This window comes from Aplysia californica, unplaced genomic scaffold (assembly GCF_000002075.1).
Source record: "Aplysia californica isolate F4 #8 unplaced genomic scaffold, AplCal3.0 scaffold00633, whole genome shotgun sequence".
Classification (NCBI taxonomy): Eukaryota; Metazoa; Mollusca; class Gastropoda; order Aplysiida; family Aplysiidae; genus Aplysia; species Aplysia californica.
In genome coordinates, this window is record NW_004797903.1 from 40,701 (window position 1) to 60,230 (window position 19,530).

General features: G+C 39.1%; 1 protein-coding gene across 1 annotated transcript; it reads left to right on the forward strand.

Moving 5' to 3' along the window:
* Positions 1-333: 333 nt before the first annotated feature.
* On the forward strand, positions 334-13,032 carry LOC101847905 (derlin-2). Its single transcript, XM_005107806.3, has 7 exons — positions 334-561; positions 5,430-5,495; positions 7,457-7,624; positions 9,109-9,231; positions 11,434-11,506; positions 12,041-12,131; positions 12,805-13,032. The coding sequence occupies exons 1-7, from the start codon at positions 469-471 to the stop codon at positions 12,920-12,922; spliced, it is 732 nt and encodes a 243-aa protein (XP_005107863.1). The 5' UTR covers positions 334-468; the 3' UTR covers positions 12,923-13,032.
* Positions 13,033-19,530: the final 6,498 nt, after the last annotated feature.

Consider the following 19,530-nt stretch of genomic DNA (forward strand, 5'->3'; position numbering starts at 1 on the left):
AAAGTACTAAAATTTTTAGAGCTTTGGTCAACTTTATTTTTGTAAAATCCTTACAAGGATGCTTTTTTAATCGGCAAAAGTGGTGTTGAGCCAAAATAACAGCAACAACAAAAATACAGTAAAAATTGACAAATGGCCAGAAAAATATCAGTTTCTTTTTCTATTCAAATTCAAATGCAAAGAGGATTTTAATTGTTTCATTATACTATTTTTGACGAGCTAAAATTTTATAATGCTAAAACTGCTCGACAAATAGCAGATTGCATATCAGAGCTCTTTAATTTGTAAAGAGTTGTTTTGTTAGCTATAATGTTTATGTTCCGGTATCTCACGCATGCGTGCTACACGTGTCTTACAATCTATACAGCTGACGTTGAAATAAGCATTTCTTGTTGGAACCCTTTCTTGTTTCTGTTTTGATTTCAACGGACCTCCTTGCACTTTTAAAAATCATTGATCAAAAAGACCATGGCAGCGCAAACATTTCAACAGGAGTACATGCAGATGCCTCCTATTACACGGGCTTATACAACTGCTTGTGTTTTAACAACTTTGGCAGTGGTGAGTGCAGAACACAAACTCAAACGTTTGGCTTAGCAGTTAGCTAGATATCTGTATCACTAGATTCTATATCTAGATCTAGATATAGATATAGATCTAGATCAGATCTAGATCTATATATAGATCTAGTAGTAGGGCTAGGGTGCTAGAGAGGGCCTCCAGACTAGACTAGAACTCACACACAGCATAGCTACAGGACAGGCAACCAGAAGTAATTAGATTTAGATAGGCTTAGCCCTAACTTTAACTTAACTATCACTATCAGATTACCACTGTTATTAAGTGTTATTATGCGGCTTAGGTACAGATAGAAAAATCTTTGAAATTGGAGGCATAGATCTATTATAATCTATGTGTGTTGACATCGAGGTAGGCAGGTAGGCCTAATTGTTGTGTGGCATTGCAATTGGTCTGGAGGAAGTCCAGCGGGAAGTGATTCTCTTGCGAACGACCACTCCAACCTACGCAATAAAGAAGAGACTTTTGAGTGGGCTGTAAAAGATAGGGTTTTGCATTTGGTTGGGCAATAAAGAAAGTAAACTGATTTTGTGGTTTCTTGTGTTCTCTTCCCTTCCTTTCTTGTCTCTTCAGTGTCTTCACCACCAGCGGATAGCTGATAGCTTAGAGAACAACTAAACGCCATTGGCATTGGCCGATATTTGTAGTAACAGCGGTCTTGCTTGACGTCACTTTGTCAGTTATGGCAGAGAGTATAGAAGTAGGCCTACTGGTCATGGTGGCAACACGACCGCTGGAGGATTATATTTTCTTTGCAACTTGCAAAACTATTTGGTTTGGTTGTCTGGGATTGTGCAGCACCCTTCTTCCGCCCAGATTGATCCTGATGCTGTACACTACGTCTACGTAACCTGAAAAGGAGAAAAAGACTAAGAGTCTCTATGTCAATTTGGATTCTGAAGCAACAAAGTTCAAAGATGCAGTGCAAATAAATAATTGGTAGCTTCAGTTGCCACAGAGTGACGCGCTGGCAATTGACAAAAATTGACTTTTTGTCAATTGCCACCGAGTGAAGTGGTGTCAAGTCTGAAAACAACACTACCTTTAGCATTATACATAATGTGTGACCAATGGGTCAATTTGTTCTCAACTAATTTCATTGGACGAGCATCTAGTCTAGAGCTACGGTACCAACTTATTGGTGTGTTTTCATTGAGACGTATCTAGATCTAGGCTAGCCTTAGCCTACACTTTGGTGTAGAACCAACACAGGCAATTCTAGAAGTAGGCCTAGAAGGTCACAAACGCACACAAACTCATAAGCAGAAATTCACGTTATATCGGAGAACATAAAACGGGGGACGGGGGTCAGGAAAAGACACACACACACACGCGCGCGCACACACACACACACGCACAGAGGCAAACGCACAACACCGAGCACTCGAGCACAATAAGCTAGATCTACCCACAAACGCAAAAGGGCTCCAATTTACTCGATGGCAGTTGACACTACCTAAATAATTACGGCGAGGAAGATTGTTCATTTACCTGGCGTAGTGAATTAGGCATCCTTTTCCAGAAGTGGCCGCTTACGTTTCGTTTCTTGTATTTACACTCGGGACCACTTCTTCTGAAGAATCCCATGCTACTCATCAGCCTTTAGAGTCTCATTAAATATAAAGCGAAGTGGCTAGCCTTACTTAAGTACGGCTAGCTTGAGAGTCTAGCCGTACTTACATCTAGGTTTGGCCCTTTTGACTCGAACCTGTTGAGTACACAGGTCTCATTAGATCTAGATCTAGAAGTTATTCAGGTTTAAATAATGCAAGTCAGTAAGTAGGTAGCGTAAACACGGCCTTGCGGGCACTCGCAGCCTTCCGACCGCATGGTATCGGTGAAATCGGGGTAATTCTGATCACTGTTTCTTTGATCTTTCGCTATAAAACACCAAATGCCGTACACCTTGTAAAAGTTCAGCTTTTCCTCGTTACAATGGAGTAAGTTGTTTATATGTCCGATTATTAGGAGCTGGAGAATCGCCGACGAAAGCGAAGCCCCTCGCGGTCAGAATGCGTGGTCAGCCGGTTGAAAAATTGACAGGCGTGCATTCAAATGCTTCGCGGAATGAGGGATTATATTAAATGCCATCTTTTCATTTGCGGAGAACTGTAGAGATTTAAACGGGCTTTCCTGTGGTTACATGTATTTGGCCTTTGGCGTCTAAATAGAAAGCTTTTAAAAGTACTGTCAAAATGTTTAAAGATCACTTTTTACACAAAATATGTAAAATACTGGCTTAAAAAGATGTCAATTAAAAGATCAGTTCATTTAAGTACAATCTAAAATGTGTACTTACAGTAAAAGTACTTTCCTGTAAAATGTACTTGAGTACAAGTACTTTTTAAAAAAGTACACTTATGAGTACAATTTGAGTACTTTCTGCTAGTATGCTAAAACACTTCAGTGCTTATACATGCAAAACATCATATTAAATAACATATTATCCAGTATATTTGACAACATAGGCCATTTATTACTAATAATGTAAACAGTATACAAAGCATTTGAATATAGGTGCTGAACGTGGGTGGAAAAGGTCCGTGAATTTGAAAAAAACAAAAAACAACAACAAACAAAAAGACGCAACTAGTGAGTAAGTGATATTATGAATAGAACTTGTTTGAGCAAGACAACGTGATCAAATTAAGTCAGCCCGAGAGGTCGGAAAGTAGGAAAAGTATCCTAATTGGAAAATGTAGAGACAAAGTTGCTCTTAAAAAACATAGAATTTAATGAAAATGGCCAGCAAAGAAATGGAAAAGTGCCTTGAATTCTTCATTAACAAATCCTCAAGGAATCAAGGTAGCCTTAAGCATAAATCACAAAAAAAAGTTAAAAAGAAATTTAGAAAGTCTAAAAAATTGTCAGATATACACTGAGAACTCAGTTTCAGTTTCAATTGATTATAATAGTGGTAAGACAGATTTTGGTCACACTGTGCAGTCCACAGCGCCCACGGCAAACCAAAGTAACATGTAGTTTCCTAGAGTCTAGTAAGTGTAGTGTAACCAAAGATTCTCTACTATTGTAGTCTCCGCCTAAGATCCCAGTGCTCGGGAGCAAGGGAAATACGAGATCTTAGCCGACGAAGTCAAGGAAGAATCTACAGTGACCCATGAACTGACGTGACCCCTGGGTGGGTTTTTGACATTTGGCGAGCAAAGAGTTGTCAACCTTGATGACCAATTACAGTTGCATGGTGGCAAGAGGCATGCATATACACTCATTAGCCTATCGTGAGTCTCGAGATCTTTATCTATGTTTATCCAGTTGCCCCCTCCCCTTTACCTGTCCAAATATTTTAGCCTTCCGTCTCTGATTGAGTCCCCCCGTCTTTGTCATTACGCACCATTACGTTGTGACCACACCAATTAAAATTCAGGCTGTCTTGCAAATTCGGGAATAGAGAAAAAACTGCCTTCAAGGGGAAGAGTTCACAGTTCGATGTGATCCTGCCTGGAGTGAACTTGTAGGCCCTACCCACACAACCAGTGATGTAAGTTTAAGTGGCGAGCTCAGATGCGAGTGCGATGGTTGGGGAAAAGAAACGCATCGGTCAGTTCACACCTCGGTGTGATCCCGTCTGGGGCAAACATTGTACCGTTTCATGGAGTTTTACAACGCTTGTGATCACATTCACGAGAGTTGCTGATCTTTGACGCGACTGGCCGTTCTTTGATCTCAGGTTTTAACTCTTGGTTGATCGGCTGTGCCCTCCCAGGTGTTTGTTCCCTAAATTATGATCAGAAATTCCGGCATTTACCCTTTCATTAAGCTTCAAAAGTACTCAAAATGTACTTTAAAAATACTCAAAAGTATTTTATAAAAAGTATCGGAGTACAGTAAAAGTACTGATTCTCAAAATGTACCGGAGTGCAGTAAAAGTACTGAAAATTGTAACGTAAGTACAAGTACCGGGGTACTTGTACGGTACTTGTACTCCGTTACAACCAGCTCTGAGTGCCAGTGTTTTTTTTTTTAAAAACCGCAAGGGGTGGGAGGGGAGAATGGGGAATGGAAATGGCCATTTGTACTGGTGATTGTCTTACAAAATATATATGTGAGGCAGCGTGGTGAAATCAGGCGCTTATCAAAATAATGAAATCAGAGTACAATGAGCATTTTTCCACCAGTTTGGAAATTTTTATCAATTATTTAACCTGTTTTGTGTCCATATATATAAAAACACATTTTCATGTGAATTTTACTGTAAAACATTGATTAAAGGCACTAAATATGTCATTTTTTCAGTTTTGAAAGACTCTTTAGCTATACGAGTTACCAATCTTTGGCAGCCATTTTCTTGGTAATTTCATCACTGAAACCAGGCGACCTCACATCCTTCAATCGCAACTATAGTTCTTTTCAAGATAAATGGATATTTATGCCTTCGGAAATAAGGCAAATAAATCAGCTTTCTGATAATACCAATAACTCCACCTGCCCCAAAATGTACGAGTACCTGATTCCACAGCATCATATTATGTAGTATAATTCAGGTAGCCATTAGAGTAGGTTCAACTGTACTTGTGTGTTCAAAATTTGTTTTTTCAAAAGAATCTTTAAAAAAAAAATTTTTTTTGGGCTGTTTCTTTGTTGATTTTTTCATTACATGCAGTAAAACAACAATAGCTATGTCATCCTGCTATTTGTCAGTCGGATGTTCTAAAATTGGCATTGGTCTGATAGTCACTGTCACTGTCATATGATTCCAAAATTCATGGCACTGTAATTGTACAACAAATGACTTGTGACTGACTGAATTATATTATTATATAGTTAATTAAGCCTTCTATTCATGCTGTAATTACTCCACTGTGTATTATAGTACTTCTTTTGTTCCACAGCAACTGGATCTTATTAGCCCATTCCAAATCTACTTCAATCCAGACTTGATATTTAGACAGTATCAGGTAAGTTCTTCTATACTATCACCAGATTATGTCTCAATTGGAGGCTTTTCCTCTTGCGGGGATTTATTGTTTTCTTCTTGTTGTTTTTTTCCGGTGTGTGTGTGTGTGTGGGGGGGTTCTTGTCCTGTGGGTATGATGTTACATGTTAGACTCCCGATTAGTCAATGTTGTAAAAAAATTTCTGTAGATACTTATGAACTCAATAAAAATTGTTACTTCTACTAAATTGACCAACTGGGAGTCGAACATCATAACCATTTATAAGAAAAAAGAACCCCCTCCCCAACAAATATAAGAATAGTGGTTGTCTAAGACCGATGGACGTGGTAGGCAGAACTAATGAAAAAAAGAAGAAAACAAACCATTCCCTTTAATTTAAGAAGTCTTAACCAGAGGTAAATACAAGCTTTCTTCTGCAATAAAGCCCATTTAAAATTAAATACTTTTTTTTCTCTAGTGAAGGGTTAGTGGAAAGGGGAAGTGTATCAGCCAAGGAACATTGTGGGCAAGGGTGAAACAGATTGAAATGTGTCAGACAAGGATGACGGAGTGCCATGGTAAAACAAACAAAGGGGTTGGTTGCTCCCACTTGGCGAACAAGAGACTATTCTGTCACAAGTTCATGTTGGCATCTATTGTTACAGTCTGGGTAAACCGATCACTCGGCTACTCATCTCCATTTATGATTCATGTGTGGCCAGGGGATGTTCAATTGTTGGAGGGGCTGCTTTTGGATTATCACGGTTTGGATGTCCCTCTCATAAGTAGCTGAAAGTATGTTACAGATTTGTCTACAGTGGTACACAGTAGGAGGCGCCCGTAACCTGGAGCTGGTCTCCAAGTGTTTCATTCATAGAAGGGGCTAACAAAAGCAATAATGATAATGACAGTCTTTATTCGTCTTGCAGAGAAAAATTTGTCTTGGTCGTTGACAACGACATTGGATGCTACAAAGGTTGGCTACAGGTGAATGAATTATGATGGCTCGTTCATAGTGTGTTGGGCAGTTTCATTATAATTTTATAGAAAAAAGGGACAGGTGTCTTGGGCAGTTTTGTTATATGTAGAAAAAAGGGACAGGTGTCTTGGGCAGTTCCGTTATATGTTAGAAAAAAGGGACAGGTGTCTTGGGCAGTTCCATTATATGTAGAAAAAAGGGACAGGTGTCTTGGGCAGTTCCATTATATGTAGAAAAAAAGGGACAGGTGTCTTGGGCAGTTCCATTATATGTAGAAAAAAGAGACAGGTGTCTTGGGCAGTACCATTATATATGTAGAAAAAAGGGACAGGTGTCTTTGGCAGTGCCAGTTATATGTAGAAAAAAGGGACAGGTGTCTTGGGCAGTGCCAGTTATATGTAGAAAAAAAGGAAGGGGAGAAGTGGCTATTTGAAAAGGCAGTTGTCTTGGTTGTAGGTTGCCAGCTTGGCAGGTTCAACTTTATTCTCTGTTCTGCTCCATACTTTTGCCGTGTTATGCGTTTAGTTGTGTTGTTCAAAAAAGAGAAGTTGTGGCGGCTAACCTTGTGTGTTGTTACGTGTAGTACGTGAGTTCATGAGTGAGAGTTCAGGGGAAGTCGCCAACCTGTTCGAGTGAATGTGTACGAATGTCATGTCTGGTCCTGAGGCCTTATGTGTGTGTATCTCGCTTCGTGTGACAACAGGATTATGCTCGCTGTCTTTCTAGGCGTTCTAATATTTTGCTGAACGAAAGGACATGTATGCTGCAAAGTGAATGAATGAATGAGAATGGGAGAAGAAAATGAGTAAAAGAGATAGACTTTTGATGTTCTGGTGTTTTGTTTTTGTTTGGTATGTGTGTATATTTTGTGTTGCAAAAGCTGGTGACGAGATACCCAGCTTCTTCTTCCTGTTCTGGATCAATAAGGTCTGTCTTGTTCTCATCGCTGTGAGGCGAAAAAAAAAGAACTGTTTTTGTACTTCGTTTTCTTGGCATGTTTCAGGTGTGGAGAATAGTGACGAGCTTCTTGTACTTTGGTCCCATCGGCTTCAACTTCCTGTTCAACATGATATTTACATACCGCTACTGCCGGATGCTGGAGGAGGGGTCATTCCGGGGGAGGACTGCCGATTTTTTCTTCATGTTCCTCTTTGGAGGATTTTTCATGATTGTATCCTTTTTGACTTATTCTTTTGTTTTCACAGTAGTTACAAGATCTAGGTTTTTAAAGTATAGATGCAAAGTGCTAGTTTTCATAACGATTAAAAGGGACAAAGGTACTGAATGTGAATATGGGAGCTAAGGTCCTGTAATTTGATCTCTCTCTCCCTTCTGGCCCTGTGGTGTCATAAGTGGTCAGCAATGCCAACAGCATGTAGAAACTCAATACTCCTGTTCCCGTAGAATTATGCAAATTTAGAAGGCCAAATTATGCCAAAAAAAAGAAAAATTGCTAAAATTATGCAAGTTATCGTAACACCATTCGCGACATGTTTTGCACTTTTTCAACACAAAGTTTCATGATTTTCATGTTTTATGTACAGAAAAATTGAAAACAGAACATATCAGTATCAGTAATTTGTTGTGTATTTGGAAAAGAAAACAATTCACATCAGTAACAAAAAAAACAACAAAAAAAAACGAACCTAAAATAGTCATCTCTGTAACTTTCAGCTGTAGAGATCTAGATCTGGATCTATATATAGAGGAAAGAAAAATGTTTAAGAAAAATGTTAAAAAAAAAAAAAGAAAAAAAAAAAGGACATCTGGACCTCTGATGCTGGCACATTACTAAAACCAGGGACACCTGTCAAACATGAAACATCAACAGACATGAGAACAACTTTTGATGGATTGAAAAATTGAACATGCTCAAGGAACGAAATCACAACCCATAACCAAGATCTTCTAACAAGGGAAATAACCAACTTTTCACTTAAATGAGAGTTATTACGGTGATTACGTCCCTTTAGTCACATGGCGAGGCGTTAATTAATTGTTTTGTGAAAAAAAAAAAGGAAAAAAACATGAAAAACCGCGGATAATCCCAAATTATGCAAATGTTGCGGAATTACGCGAAAAACCGTGGCCGCGCCGCGGCCGCACAATCGCATAATCTTACGGGGACAGATGCTCGCCCGCGGATCCTTGAAAAGTGCTGAATGTGGGCCACCGAAATGTCCCAGCTGATGTGTTTTGGCACGATGGTTGGCGCGACATTTCAGGAATACATGGTCCATCGCCTCGTGCTCCTCTTTGCAGGCTCAACAGGACGGATCTGGGTTGTCTGCTGCGTGCGATTTTGTGTAGATATGATTTCAGCTTGGGCGATTTTCTACCAGTTTTCATTTGATATCTCATTATCTGTGGTGTAGTTTGCTCCTTCTTTCCTGTCAAACATCTATCATCTTTATCTACCCTCCTTCTCTTTTGTGTTTGTTACTCACTTGTAACACCTCTAATCTTTGGCATTTATATGACCTTATTTTGTTGCAAGTGCCGTAAAACACTTACTAAAACTAAAAAGACATGATAAACAACATAAGAAGTCTTTGTGCAATGAGTCCTTGATATGTCTTAATCTTTTTATAATATAATCCGTCTCCTCTGTATCTCTCGAGACTCGCCGTTACCTCCTTACATCGAGTTCGTCAGATCATCGCCCTCTTTGTGAACCTTGTGTTTCTGGGCAGCGCCTTCACCATCATGCTGGTGTATGTGTGGAGTCGCAGAAACCCCTACATACGGCTCAACTTCTTCGGCTTGATGAACTTTCATGTTTGTATTCACATCATCCAACAAATAGTTTCTGTCGTGTCTGAACTCTGTGGGTGGTTGGTGGGTGCTCTGGTGTGGTCTGCTCCTTTTTTTACTGTCAAACATCTATCGTCCTGATCTCTCCTCCTTCTTTTTTATGTTTGTTACTCACTTGTAATACCTCTAATCTTCGGCACTTCTCTAACCTTATTGAGTTGCGAGTACCGTAAAACTCTTACTAAAACTAAAACTGTCTGAACTCTGTTTGCTCTGTTTCTTCTTGATCACAGGTCTTTCTGTAATTTTTATTTTGTGTTGTCTTTTTTCTTTGATAGAGCTTTACCGTAAGGAAGATACACATGTTTTTTTTATGTCATAGCTTTCTCATAATTCTTTGATTTTGAAATGAAGTGCAGTGTGTTTGAAATTGGAGAACTGAAGAATTTTAGGATTTTTAAATGAGATTTAGTGTTGGAAATGTCAGTTGACGGAGGAAGGATTTTCACTGGGTGGAGGGGAGAAGGAGAAATGAGAATATGGGGTTTGGTGGAAAGGGGGGGGGGGTAGCGAGTTAAGGCAAAGAGAAGAAGAAATTGAGGCAGGGTGGGAGGAATAGAAGGTGAAATGGGTAGATTTGTAGTCAGAGATACAGAGAGAGCTGAAAAGGTGAGCAGGTCTGTTAGTGAACTGTTTATGCTAAAAGATATATCACCAGTGCCGCAAGCAATGCCATGTGTGGATACTTTTTACACCGGAGACAAAAAGCTAGTTTTTGTTGTGTTGTCCTGTCAGGAATCATTAAAAGCAAGAACTCTTGTTAGCCTTGACCATAACCATAAACTGCATTTTGGTGATTTTGTAAAGTGCATCTTTGATGGAGCTTTTGGAAGGTTAAAAAAATTTAAAATTCTCAACATTTGGACTTAAATAGATTGCTTGCAACAGTGACGATATGTGTCAGATTCTGTGTCGTACCAAAGTTTTGTACTAATGAGTTTGAGTGCTTCTTCTTATTTTTTTTGCACAACTAGCTGGTCTTACTGTGGAAGTCCATCAATTAGATTGTTGAGATTGCAACAATAAAATATAAAAAGGATATCCTAGTTGAGGGAAGAGTCACCTTTAACATCAATAACCATCACCTTCATTGTCATTATTGTCTTGGTCGTCATTTGTTTTTTTTTTTGTTTTTTTGCTGGCCATTTTCATCAGTTTTATTTTTTCTTAATTAAAAGCAACTTTGTCTCTACATTTTCCAATTTGGATACTTTTCCTACTTTCCGACCTCTAGGACTGACTTACATTTGATCATATTGTCTTGCTCAAACAAGTTCTATTCATAGTATCACTTACTCACTAGTTGCGTCTGTTTGTCTGCTGTTTATTTGGGGGGTTTTCAATTTCACGGTCCATTTCCACCTACGTTCAGAGCGTATATTCAAATGCTTTGTATACTGTTTACATTATTAGTAATAAATGGCCTAATTTGTCAAATATACTAGATATGTTATTAAATATGATGTTTTGCGTTAGCACTGAAGTGTTTTAGCATATTAGCAGAAAGTACTCAAAATGTACTCATAAAAAAAAGGAAAGTACTTTTACTGTACTTAAGTACATATTTTAGATTGTACTTAAATTTTTACTTAAGTACCTTTTTAAAAGTACTTTAACAGCTCTGGTCGTGGGTTTGAATGTCGTTATTGGCCTGGTTTTGTTTCCTTGGGAAAGGCACTTTACATGACTTTTCCTCACTTGGCCCTGGTGGGAACGAGTACCCAGCTATAGACAGCAAAAGATCTTGTTAGTTTGATAGTGTTTGAGCGCTTAATCAGCTGCTTGCGTTGTATGCTTCTCAGGAAGCTGAGAATGTCTCGGAGTGTTCTATGGTCTGCTGGGGTAATTATATAGTGTAAAGCGCATAGAGCTAGGCAAGGAAAGTGTTAGATTGGAACCCACAGGGTAAAAGATCAAGGGGAAGACCTCGTGTAGCTTGGAGAAGAGTCACGGAAGTGGATGTACAGAAAAGCGGGGAGACACGGAGTGACATCAAGCAACTCGCCCAGGATAGGGAAAGGTGGAGAGTGTTTGTTCGTGGCCTATATCTTGATCCAGGGTGAGAAAAGCCATGATGATGCATTATAGAGCTTGCTATCGGGCGGGGGTAGGCGCTATACAAATGCTATTTATTTATTATTTATTATTGTGATGTTGTTGTTGCAGGCTCCGTTCTTGCCCTGGGTGCTGCTGGGCTTTTCCCTTCTTCTAGGGAACTCGGTCATCATTGATCTCATGGGTGAGTGTGTCTTCCTAAAATTTTAATGGGAAAATTGTGCCGTTGGGTCTGGAAAAATGAGCTCAATCTTTCTTAAAGTTCATGAAGAGTGTAACAAAGTTTGAACTTTCAGTGGTTGACGGGTGCTCTGGTGTGGTTTGCTTCCTATCAATCGTCTATTGTCCTTATCTCTCCTCCTTCTTTTTTGTGTTTATTACTCTCTTGTAATACCTTTAATCTTCGGCACTTATATGACCTTATTGTGTTGCAAGTGCCGTAAAACTCTTACTAAAACTTAAACTCTAATCTTTGGCACTTATTTGACCGTATTGTGTTGCAAGTGCCGTAAAACTCTTACTAAAAGTGGGTTTTTGGCCGGTGCTCTGGTGTGGTTTGCTCCTCCTTTTCTATCAAACATCTGTCGTCCTTAGCTCTCCTCCTTTTTTGTGTTTGTTACTCTTGTGTAAGACCTCTAATCTTCGGCACTTATTATATCATGACCTTATTGTGTCGCAAGTACCTTAAAACTTACGAAAACTGCTTCTCGTTTGCCAGGTATCGCCATCGGTCACATGTACTTCTTCTTGGAAGACGTGTTCCCCCAGCAGCAGGGAGGCTTCAAGGTGTTCACCACCCCGAGACTTTTGTAAGTAGGCGCTGGCAAATGGGCGGTTGGCGGGTGCTTTGCTGTGATTTGCTCCTTCTTTGGTATCAAACGTCTGTCCTTGGGTGGTTGGAGGGTGCTCTGGTGTGGTTTGCTCCTTCCCTCCTATCTAACATCTATCGTCATGATCTCTCCTCCTTCTGTTTTGTGTTTGTTACTCTCTTGTAATACCTCTAATCTTTCGGCACTTATTTGACATTGTTGTGTTTCAAGTGCCTTAAAACTCTTACTAAAACTTACTAAAAATGTCTGTCATCCTTATTTTATCTCCTTTTTTTGTGTGTGTTTGTTATTCTCATACTGTCAAACACTCTAACTAATTACGCGACTTAGCTATGTTCTTTGATCTGTGAAATCAAATAAACACTAACAAATTTTACTTAAATTTATGTTCAAGATCTTTTCTACTTTACTGATCTGTAATCATCATCATCATCAATGCCTTCCGCCCCTGGCAGGGTATAGACCACATACAAGCTCCTTCCATTTATCTCTGTCCTGGGCCATCCTTCCAAGTGAGTTACATCTCTCTCATGTCCATTTCCACACATCTCCTCCGTGTTTCCATTGGCGTACCCCTGCCTCATGCTACCTGTAGGTTCTGATCTGTAATGCCCCCCCTTCAATGGTCCCCCTATCCTTCCGTGGCTTGCAGGAAGACTTTGCTTGACCCACCCCCCGACCAAGACGACTACAACCCGCTGCCCGAGGAAGCTGGCGGGTTCAACCAGGGTTTGGGCCCGCGGCCAGACCAGCAGGACGGAGACCAGTGATGCAATCTACATGTACTCTAGCAAGCAGAACCCTTCTCTGTCCCCGCGGTTTTATGCATAAAGAGTTCTGAAATTATGCAAACTGAGCCCAAAAATGTGAAATTATTCGATTCTGTTAATTTTAACCAAGAATGATAAAGGAAAATTTTTCGGAAATGTGGCGTAAAATGATCAAATTTTACTAAACTATGCGGGGTGCATAAAACCACGGAGACAGCCTCATGGAATGGACTCAAGAGATCTTCAGAGTTCTGTTTTGTAAAAGAGTCGTCTTGACAGGGCCAGGGAGGGGGCATATGAGTGGATGTGACCTTACCGATGTGTGGAGCGAATGGTTCAAATTGACTGATGGGTGTGATGGTGAATGTGATCAGGTGGAATAATTGTCTGGTGGGTCAGGTAGTGATGAGCCCAGATTTTTGATTGGCTAATGGTTGTAAGATGAGCACAGGTTGAATGGTCGGATGAATGTAATGGAGTGCAGTTTGAATTGACAATGGGTGTGATGGTGAATATGATCAGGTGGAACTGACCGATGGATATTGTGATGAACCCAGTTTTTTAATTGACTGATGATCGTTTGTGCTGTTGAGGCTAGAGAGGTGAGCAGAGTGTTGACATCCTCACCTTGGCGCTCATATGACATTATGCAGTTCCGAGCACAGTTAAACCTTACTAAAACTAAACAACTGATGGTTGTGAGATGAGCCTAGTTTTTTAACCCTATCCATACACTTGGGGTCATTTTGTACCCCAGGTGTTGTATTCTTCACATTTTAGAATACTTCTAGTGCAAAGATCTCCTTGAAACTTTAAATATTTCTCAACAAATCATTTTGACCGACTCCTATGCAAAGCGTACGGATCAAATTAACGAGTAAATTTCCTCTTTGGAAAGTCGGGCCACGGAGTTCCCCACATCGTATGGATACGATAGTAAAACACAATGTACAGGCAGGATTAATTGACTGACGGTTGTAAGAGCCTAGTTTTTTAACTTCATGGGGAATGTTCATGGGTTGACTCCTCTGAGCAGCAGACTGAAGGTGTGTGAGTGAGGTATGCTGAATCATTGTGTCTCACTGACTGATAATGAATGAACTCTTTCCTCTGATTGGGAGGATGTGGACGGTCGGCGGACAGGCGGAAAAATGATGTCGATCTGTGAAATGTCGTTTATCTCCGAGCGGAGTAAATATGGGTTTGAGAAATTTTTTAACTGTCCAGACTGTTAAGAGTTGATCTGTGTGTGGACTTGTCACTATTTAATCATACGAAAGCAGAATGTGCTGTTGTTGAAGATGCAGAGTGTTTGGTTGGTTTGTCGCTGTTTTTCTTATTTTTAAAATTTATTTAATTGTGTGTATTTATACCATTAGTGTCGGCATGTTGTCAAAAGCTTCTATGTGTAGAATGGAAAGTAATAGGTTAGTGAAAAAATCTGTCTCTTTCTCTGAAGATTTCTTCAGAACGTTGAATCCAGGTGTGCAGGAGTACCAAAGAGTCTACATAACAAGAGGGTCCACTCCTGTCTTTGACCCAATTAAAAAAGTGTCCTCAAAATTCGGTGGCGCCCTCTTCGCAAATGCACACCCTTTGCGAACAGAGTTACCCTACTTGTGTAAAAAAAAATCAAAGTGAAACTAACAAATTTTTGAATAAATAAGAATTCAAATTTCGGAAGAACGCTTTATTTTTCTTTTGATAGTTACGCTGACAAAAAACCTCTTCTGTTTCTTCGTTTAATTTGACTTTAGAATGAGAGGTGAGAGGTCATTAAAATAAAAATTTAAAAAAACAACCTAAATCTCCACACTGAACGAACCCGAACTGCTGATGAACAGCAGTCGATCTGCGCACGCAAGGAGGTGCTATTCCTATTCTTCTTCTGGAGAAACGAAAGAGAGCTTCAAAACAGACTGCAGCGCCATCTGAAGCAAAGAGTGGACTTCCGGCAGACACTTTTTTTTAGCTGAGTGGACCATCATCTTGTCATGTACATAAGAGTGTAGTGTGTGTGTGTGTGCAACGATGTGTGTGCGACGATGTGTGTGCGACTATGTATGTATCACCCCGGTTGCCTGTGTGTGCACAGAAGAGAAAGAAAAGGGAGAGAGAGAGAGAGTAGGATGTGAGGGGTGAGAACAAAGGTATAAAATATTTGTACATTTTTAAATTAAAGTTTGAAAAGAATGACAGATGTAGGATTTGAATCGTCAGCCTGGTACAATAATGCCGAATGTCCGACTTTGGTTAAAGTCAAACTGACCTGCTGTGGCAGTCTTTTTATATTGCACTACCACTGCATCCTAAAACGAGTAAATTTTGCTGCAAATTTCCAAGTCATAAAAAGAAGTCCTTTTTACTTGAGTCGCAAAAAGATGTCATGAATTAAGAAGGGTTTTGTTTTGGGGTGGGGTTTTTTTTTCTTTCTAATTTATCATAAATAATCCTGATAAACTGATAAATTACTTACATCATGATTGTAGCAGATTGACGATGTGCTGTATTGGTGGCTTGCCAGGTAAGCCTTAGGTCTACTGCTGGGATGACATCTAGTGTACTGCTGCAGCCATGTCTATAAAACGGTCAACCTTGTTCAATGAGGTCACTGTGTTTTAACATTTTACGCGTGTATCGGAACATTTAAATGCGTGAATGTTGGAGGCTGTCACTGGTAGGTTTTGTTCTGTATTGGTATTGTTTGTCTACTTTGTTTCAGAGGGTGCTCCTGGCAGTCTGGGTTTTTTTTCTCTTTAATGTATTGTTTTGCAATCTTGTCTGGAGGGCGCCTCTGACAGTTTTGTTTTTTCTTTACCGTACTGTTTGTATATATATATATTTTGCTTTGGAATTCACCTCTGGCAGTTTTGTTTTATTTTCACTGTATTGTTTATCTGTCTGTCTTACACTTTTCCAAACATGAAACGTTTAACATCTTGATGATGTGAGTTTTTGGAGGTGTGAGCATGAGAGCTATAACTTCTGCTGCTTTTTCTTTCCTATTCCTTACTATCGTCATTTTCCTCTACTTCTTTTGTATGTTTGTCACACCCTTGTAACCTGCTATTTCCGGGGTGCCTTGATAGTCGAAGTAGACTTTGTGCTGTTGAAGCTAGAGAGGTGAGCAGAGTAAGTCTGATTCCCTGTAAGGGCTTCTCTTTTGACATCCACCCCTTGGCGTTCATATGACCTTATGCAGTTGCGAGCGCTGTAAAACCTCTAATGAAACTAAACTAAAAAGACCTATCTCTCAGCTGCTGAGATAGTTATGTTGAAGAAACAATTTTTTTGTACCCACAAAATTGAGCACCTCTCTTGCCAAGAGTTTCTGTGTGGAAGCTTCCATGAATGGGGTGTCTGGTTACAATTTGTTGCATGTTCACTTTGAAAAAAAATGTGTCACGACGTGGTGGAATCAGGCGCTCGTCAATTTTTGGAAGAGTGGAATTTTTCTTATCATCTTAAAGTTTATTCTATTCTCTTGATCTTCATGAAAAATGTATACCCAATCTTTAATAGAAATCGTGATATTTACGATTAAAGAAGGTGGGGGTTGCCTGGTTTCAGAGGTAAATTTACGAGAAAATGGCTGTCAAAGTTTGGTAAATTCCATAATTTGCGAGTCCTTGATAACTAAAAATTTTCAATTTTTGTGCCTTTAATCTAAGTGTTTCAATAAAATTCACACAGACATGTGTTTTTTAATAAACATAAAAGATGTTGAACTAAAAATAAAACTTCGATAAAAATTGCCAGAATGCTGTTTTCTTCCATTTCATTATTTTTGAGGAGCGCCTGATTTCACCACGATGCCTCACAAAATATTCTTTACTGTGGTCAGACCCAAAGAGCCCATAACAAGTAAAATTTATGCTTTGACTGTAGGCATGTTATGAGTAGTTTCCCTTGCTTTTTCTGTTGGATGTGTTTATTTTTCCGTTACTCGACTGTACATTGTGACTGCACATTAATTTAGTAATATTGATTATAATTTAATAATAGTAATGATATAATAATAATAATGATAATAGCAATAGTAATAATGTAATAACAATGATGATAATAATAGTAATAGTAATAAAAGATCACTTCTATAGTGCTCAATCCTAGGTAGTTCTAGACCCTTCACAGTGAAATGAATTTTTGACAGTTTATATATAATGACACATTTTATATATATATAATATTGGCTCATTTATTGTGCAACAGTCCTTTCAAAGGACCGTAGGTCTCTAAATCGCTGTGTAACCCAAAATATCTCCTGCAATAGCACTTTCTAGAATTTCTAAACAAGAGCCGGTGATATGGGCACACGTCTGACTGGTGTAAGCTCAGACTTTGACCTTGGGTGGTGGACGAGTGCTCTGGTGTGGTCTGCTCCCTCTTTCCTGTCAAACATTTATCGGCATTGTGTCTCTCCCTTCCTTATTGTGTTTGTTACTCCCTTGTAACTCCTCTAATCTTCTGCACTTGTTTGACCTAATTGTGTTGCAAGTGCCGCCGACTAATACCAAAGATTGTACATAACAAGACAGTTCACTCAGCCAAAAAAGTGTCCGAGGAAGTCATTGCATTAGTTCAGATGGCATTTCAGTTTTTGTTTTGAAGCTCTCTTTCGTTTCTCCAGGAGAAGAATAGAAATAGCACAGTTTGTTAATTTCACTTTTATTGTTTTTCACACAAGTAGGGTAACTGATAGAAAAGTCCGCACTTTTTCGAAGAGGTGGCCACCGAATTTTGAGGACACTTTTTTAATTGAATCAAAGAGAGGAGTGAACTATCTTGTTATGAATGATCTTTGCTACTACTAAAATCTAAACAATCCTTTCAGATAGACTATAGTCTCTATATTGCTGTGTAACCGAAAATGTTATCTCCTGCAATAACACTTTCTAGAATTCCTGAACAGAGCCGGTGACATGGACACATCTGCCCTATGCTGACAAAACGCCATTTTTTTTTTCCTTTTGGCGCCAAATATTTTCATTTGCTAAATCGAAAGCCTGATCGGTTTCCCTACCTGTGTGAAAAAATCAAAGTGAAACTACAACTAGTTTTTAAATGAACTAGAATTCAAATTTCGGAAGTACTCTATTTTTCCGTAGTTACTCAGACAAATAGACCTCTTTTTCTTGAAACAGCTGTGAATAAAAAATGGCATTTTGTCAGCTTATTTCTGACGATGCTTATATGTTTTGACAAGTGCTAGGAAGAATATGTGTATGACGACACTGTGAAATCAGGCGCTCATCAATTTTTGGGCATGTGGATTTAGTGATATCATTTTAAAGCTTGTTCTGTTGTCTTTCTTTTGATAAAAAAAATAAGCTAGCCATCTACCCTCACTAGAAATTGAAATTTTTTTTAGCTTGAAGGAATTGGGGGTCGCCTTGTTTCAGGGGCAATAATAGCGAGAAAGTGGCCACTAAAATTTGGCTGAGAGTTCTTTAAAACTGTAAATTTACATTTTTTTTGTGCCATTAATTAATAATTTTTCCGTAAAATCCACACACAGAATAAATGTGTTTATAAATGTAAATTATAGTTGTTGAGCAAACAAATTGAAATTTGATAAAAATTGCCAGCGGAAAGAAAAAGCACCTGATTTCACCATGATGCCTCACATATGGTTTCATAAATAATGATTGTATAGATAGATGTTGGTAAAAATGACAAGTGGGTGGTTGGCGGGTGCTCTGGTGTGGTTTGCTCCTTCTTTCCTATCAAACATCTATCATCCTGATTTCTCCTCCTTTTTTTGTGTGTTTGTTACTCTCTTGTAACACCTCTAATCTTCAGCACTTATATGACCGTACTGTGTTGCAAGTGCCGTAAAACTCCTACTAAAACTCTACCCTTATTTGAAGAATGAATTGAATGACCAGCATCTGGTTGAGTGTGTTGTTTCTTCGTCTATGTATGCAGAAAATGTTGTTTTGAGTTTTGAGTGAATAAATGTTTTTATTGAGCATTTCCATTTCTGTTTATTGGGGTTTTGTTACCAACTTGGCTCAGGTCAGTCCTGACAGGGAGAGTCGAAGCTGGCCACGTTTTAAAGCAAATTAAATGATCTAAATTATGTCGATGGAGGGTATAAAATATGTAGTTTTTTGGGGGGATTGTTTGTTTTTTTTTGTAAGTGTTTTACGGCGCTCGCAACTGCCTTAGGTCATATGAGAGCGCGGGACACATTAAACATTTTCAGTTTAAATGAAATTCTGAATAATAAAATATGTACTTTCATATCAAGAATAGCCGTGTCTGTGATTTTAGAGTTCTACACACAAACTGCCAGGCATTTTTTCATTTAACGATGATGTTTAGAGTGTCCGTTGCAGCAAATGATGTAAGCAGTGCATTTGTAGTTATATTCTTGTCTGACTTATTGTTTCATTCTTTTTGACACGTGTGTGTGTGTGAGTGTATACATTGCTGCTCGTCTCCTCATACCTGAACTCTGCGGAGTGAGTGGTCAAAGGGCACTTCTAGTCATAGCTGCCACTTTCCCGCTAAATAGCGGAAACTCCGCTTCATCTAGCTTTTCCCGCTAGTCTCCTCCTTCCTCCGCTGGACCACTCTCTGTCGCAAATTGCGATACTTTTTTT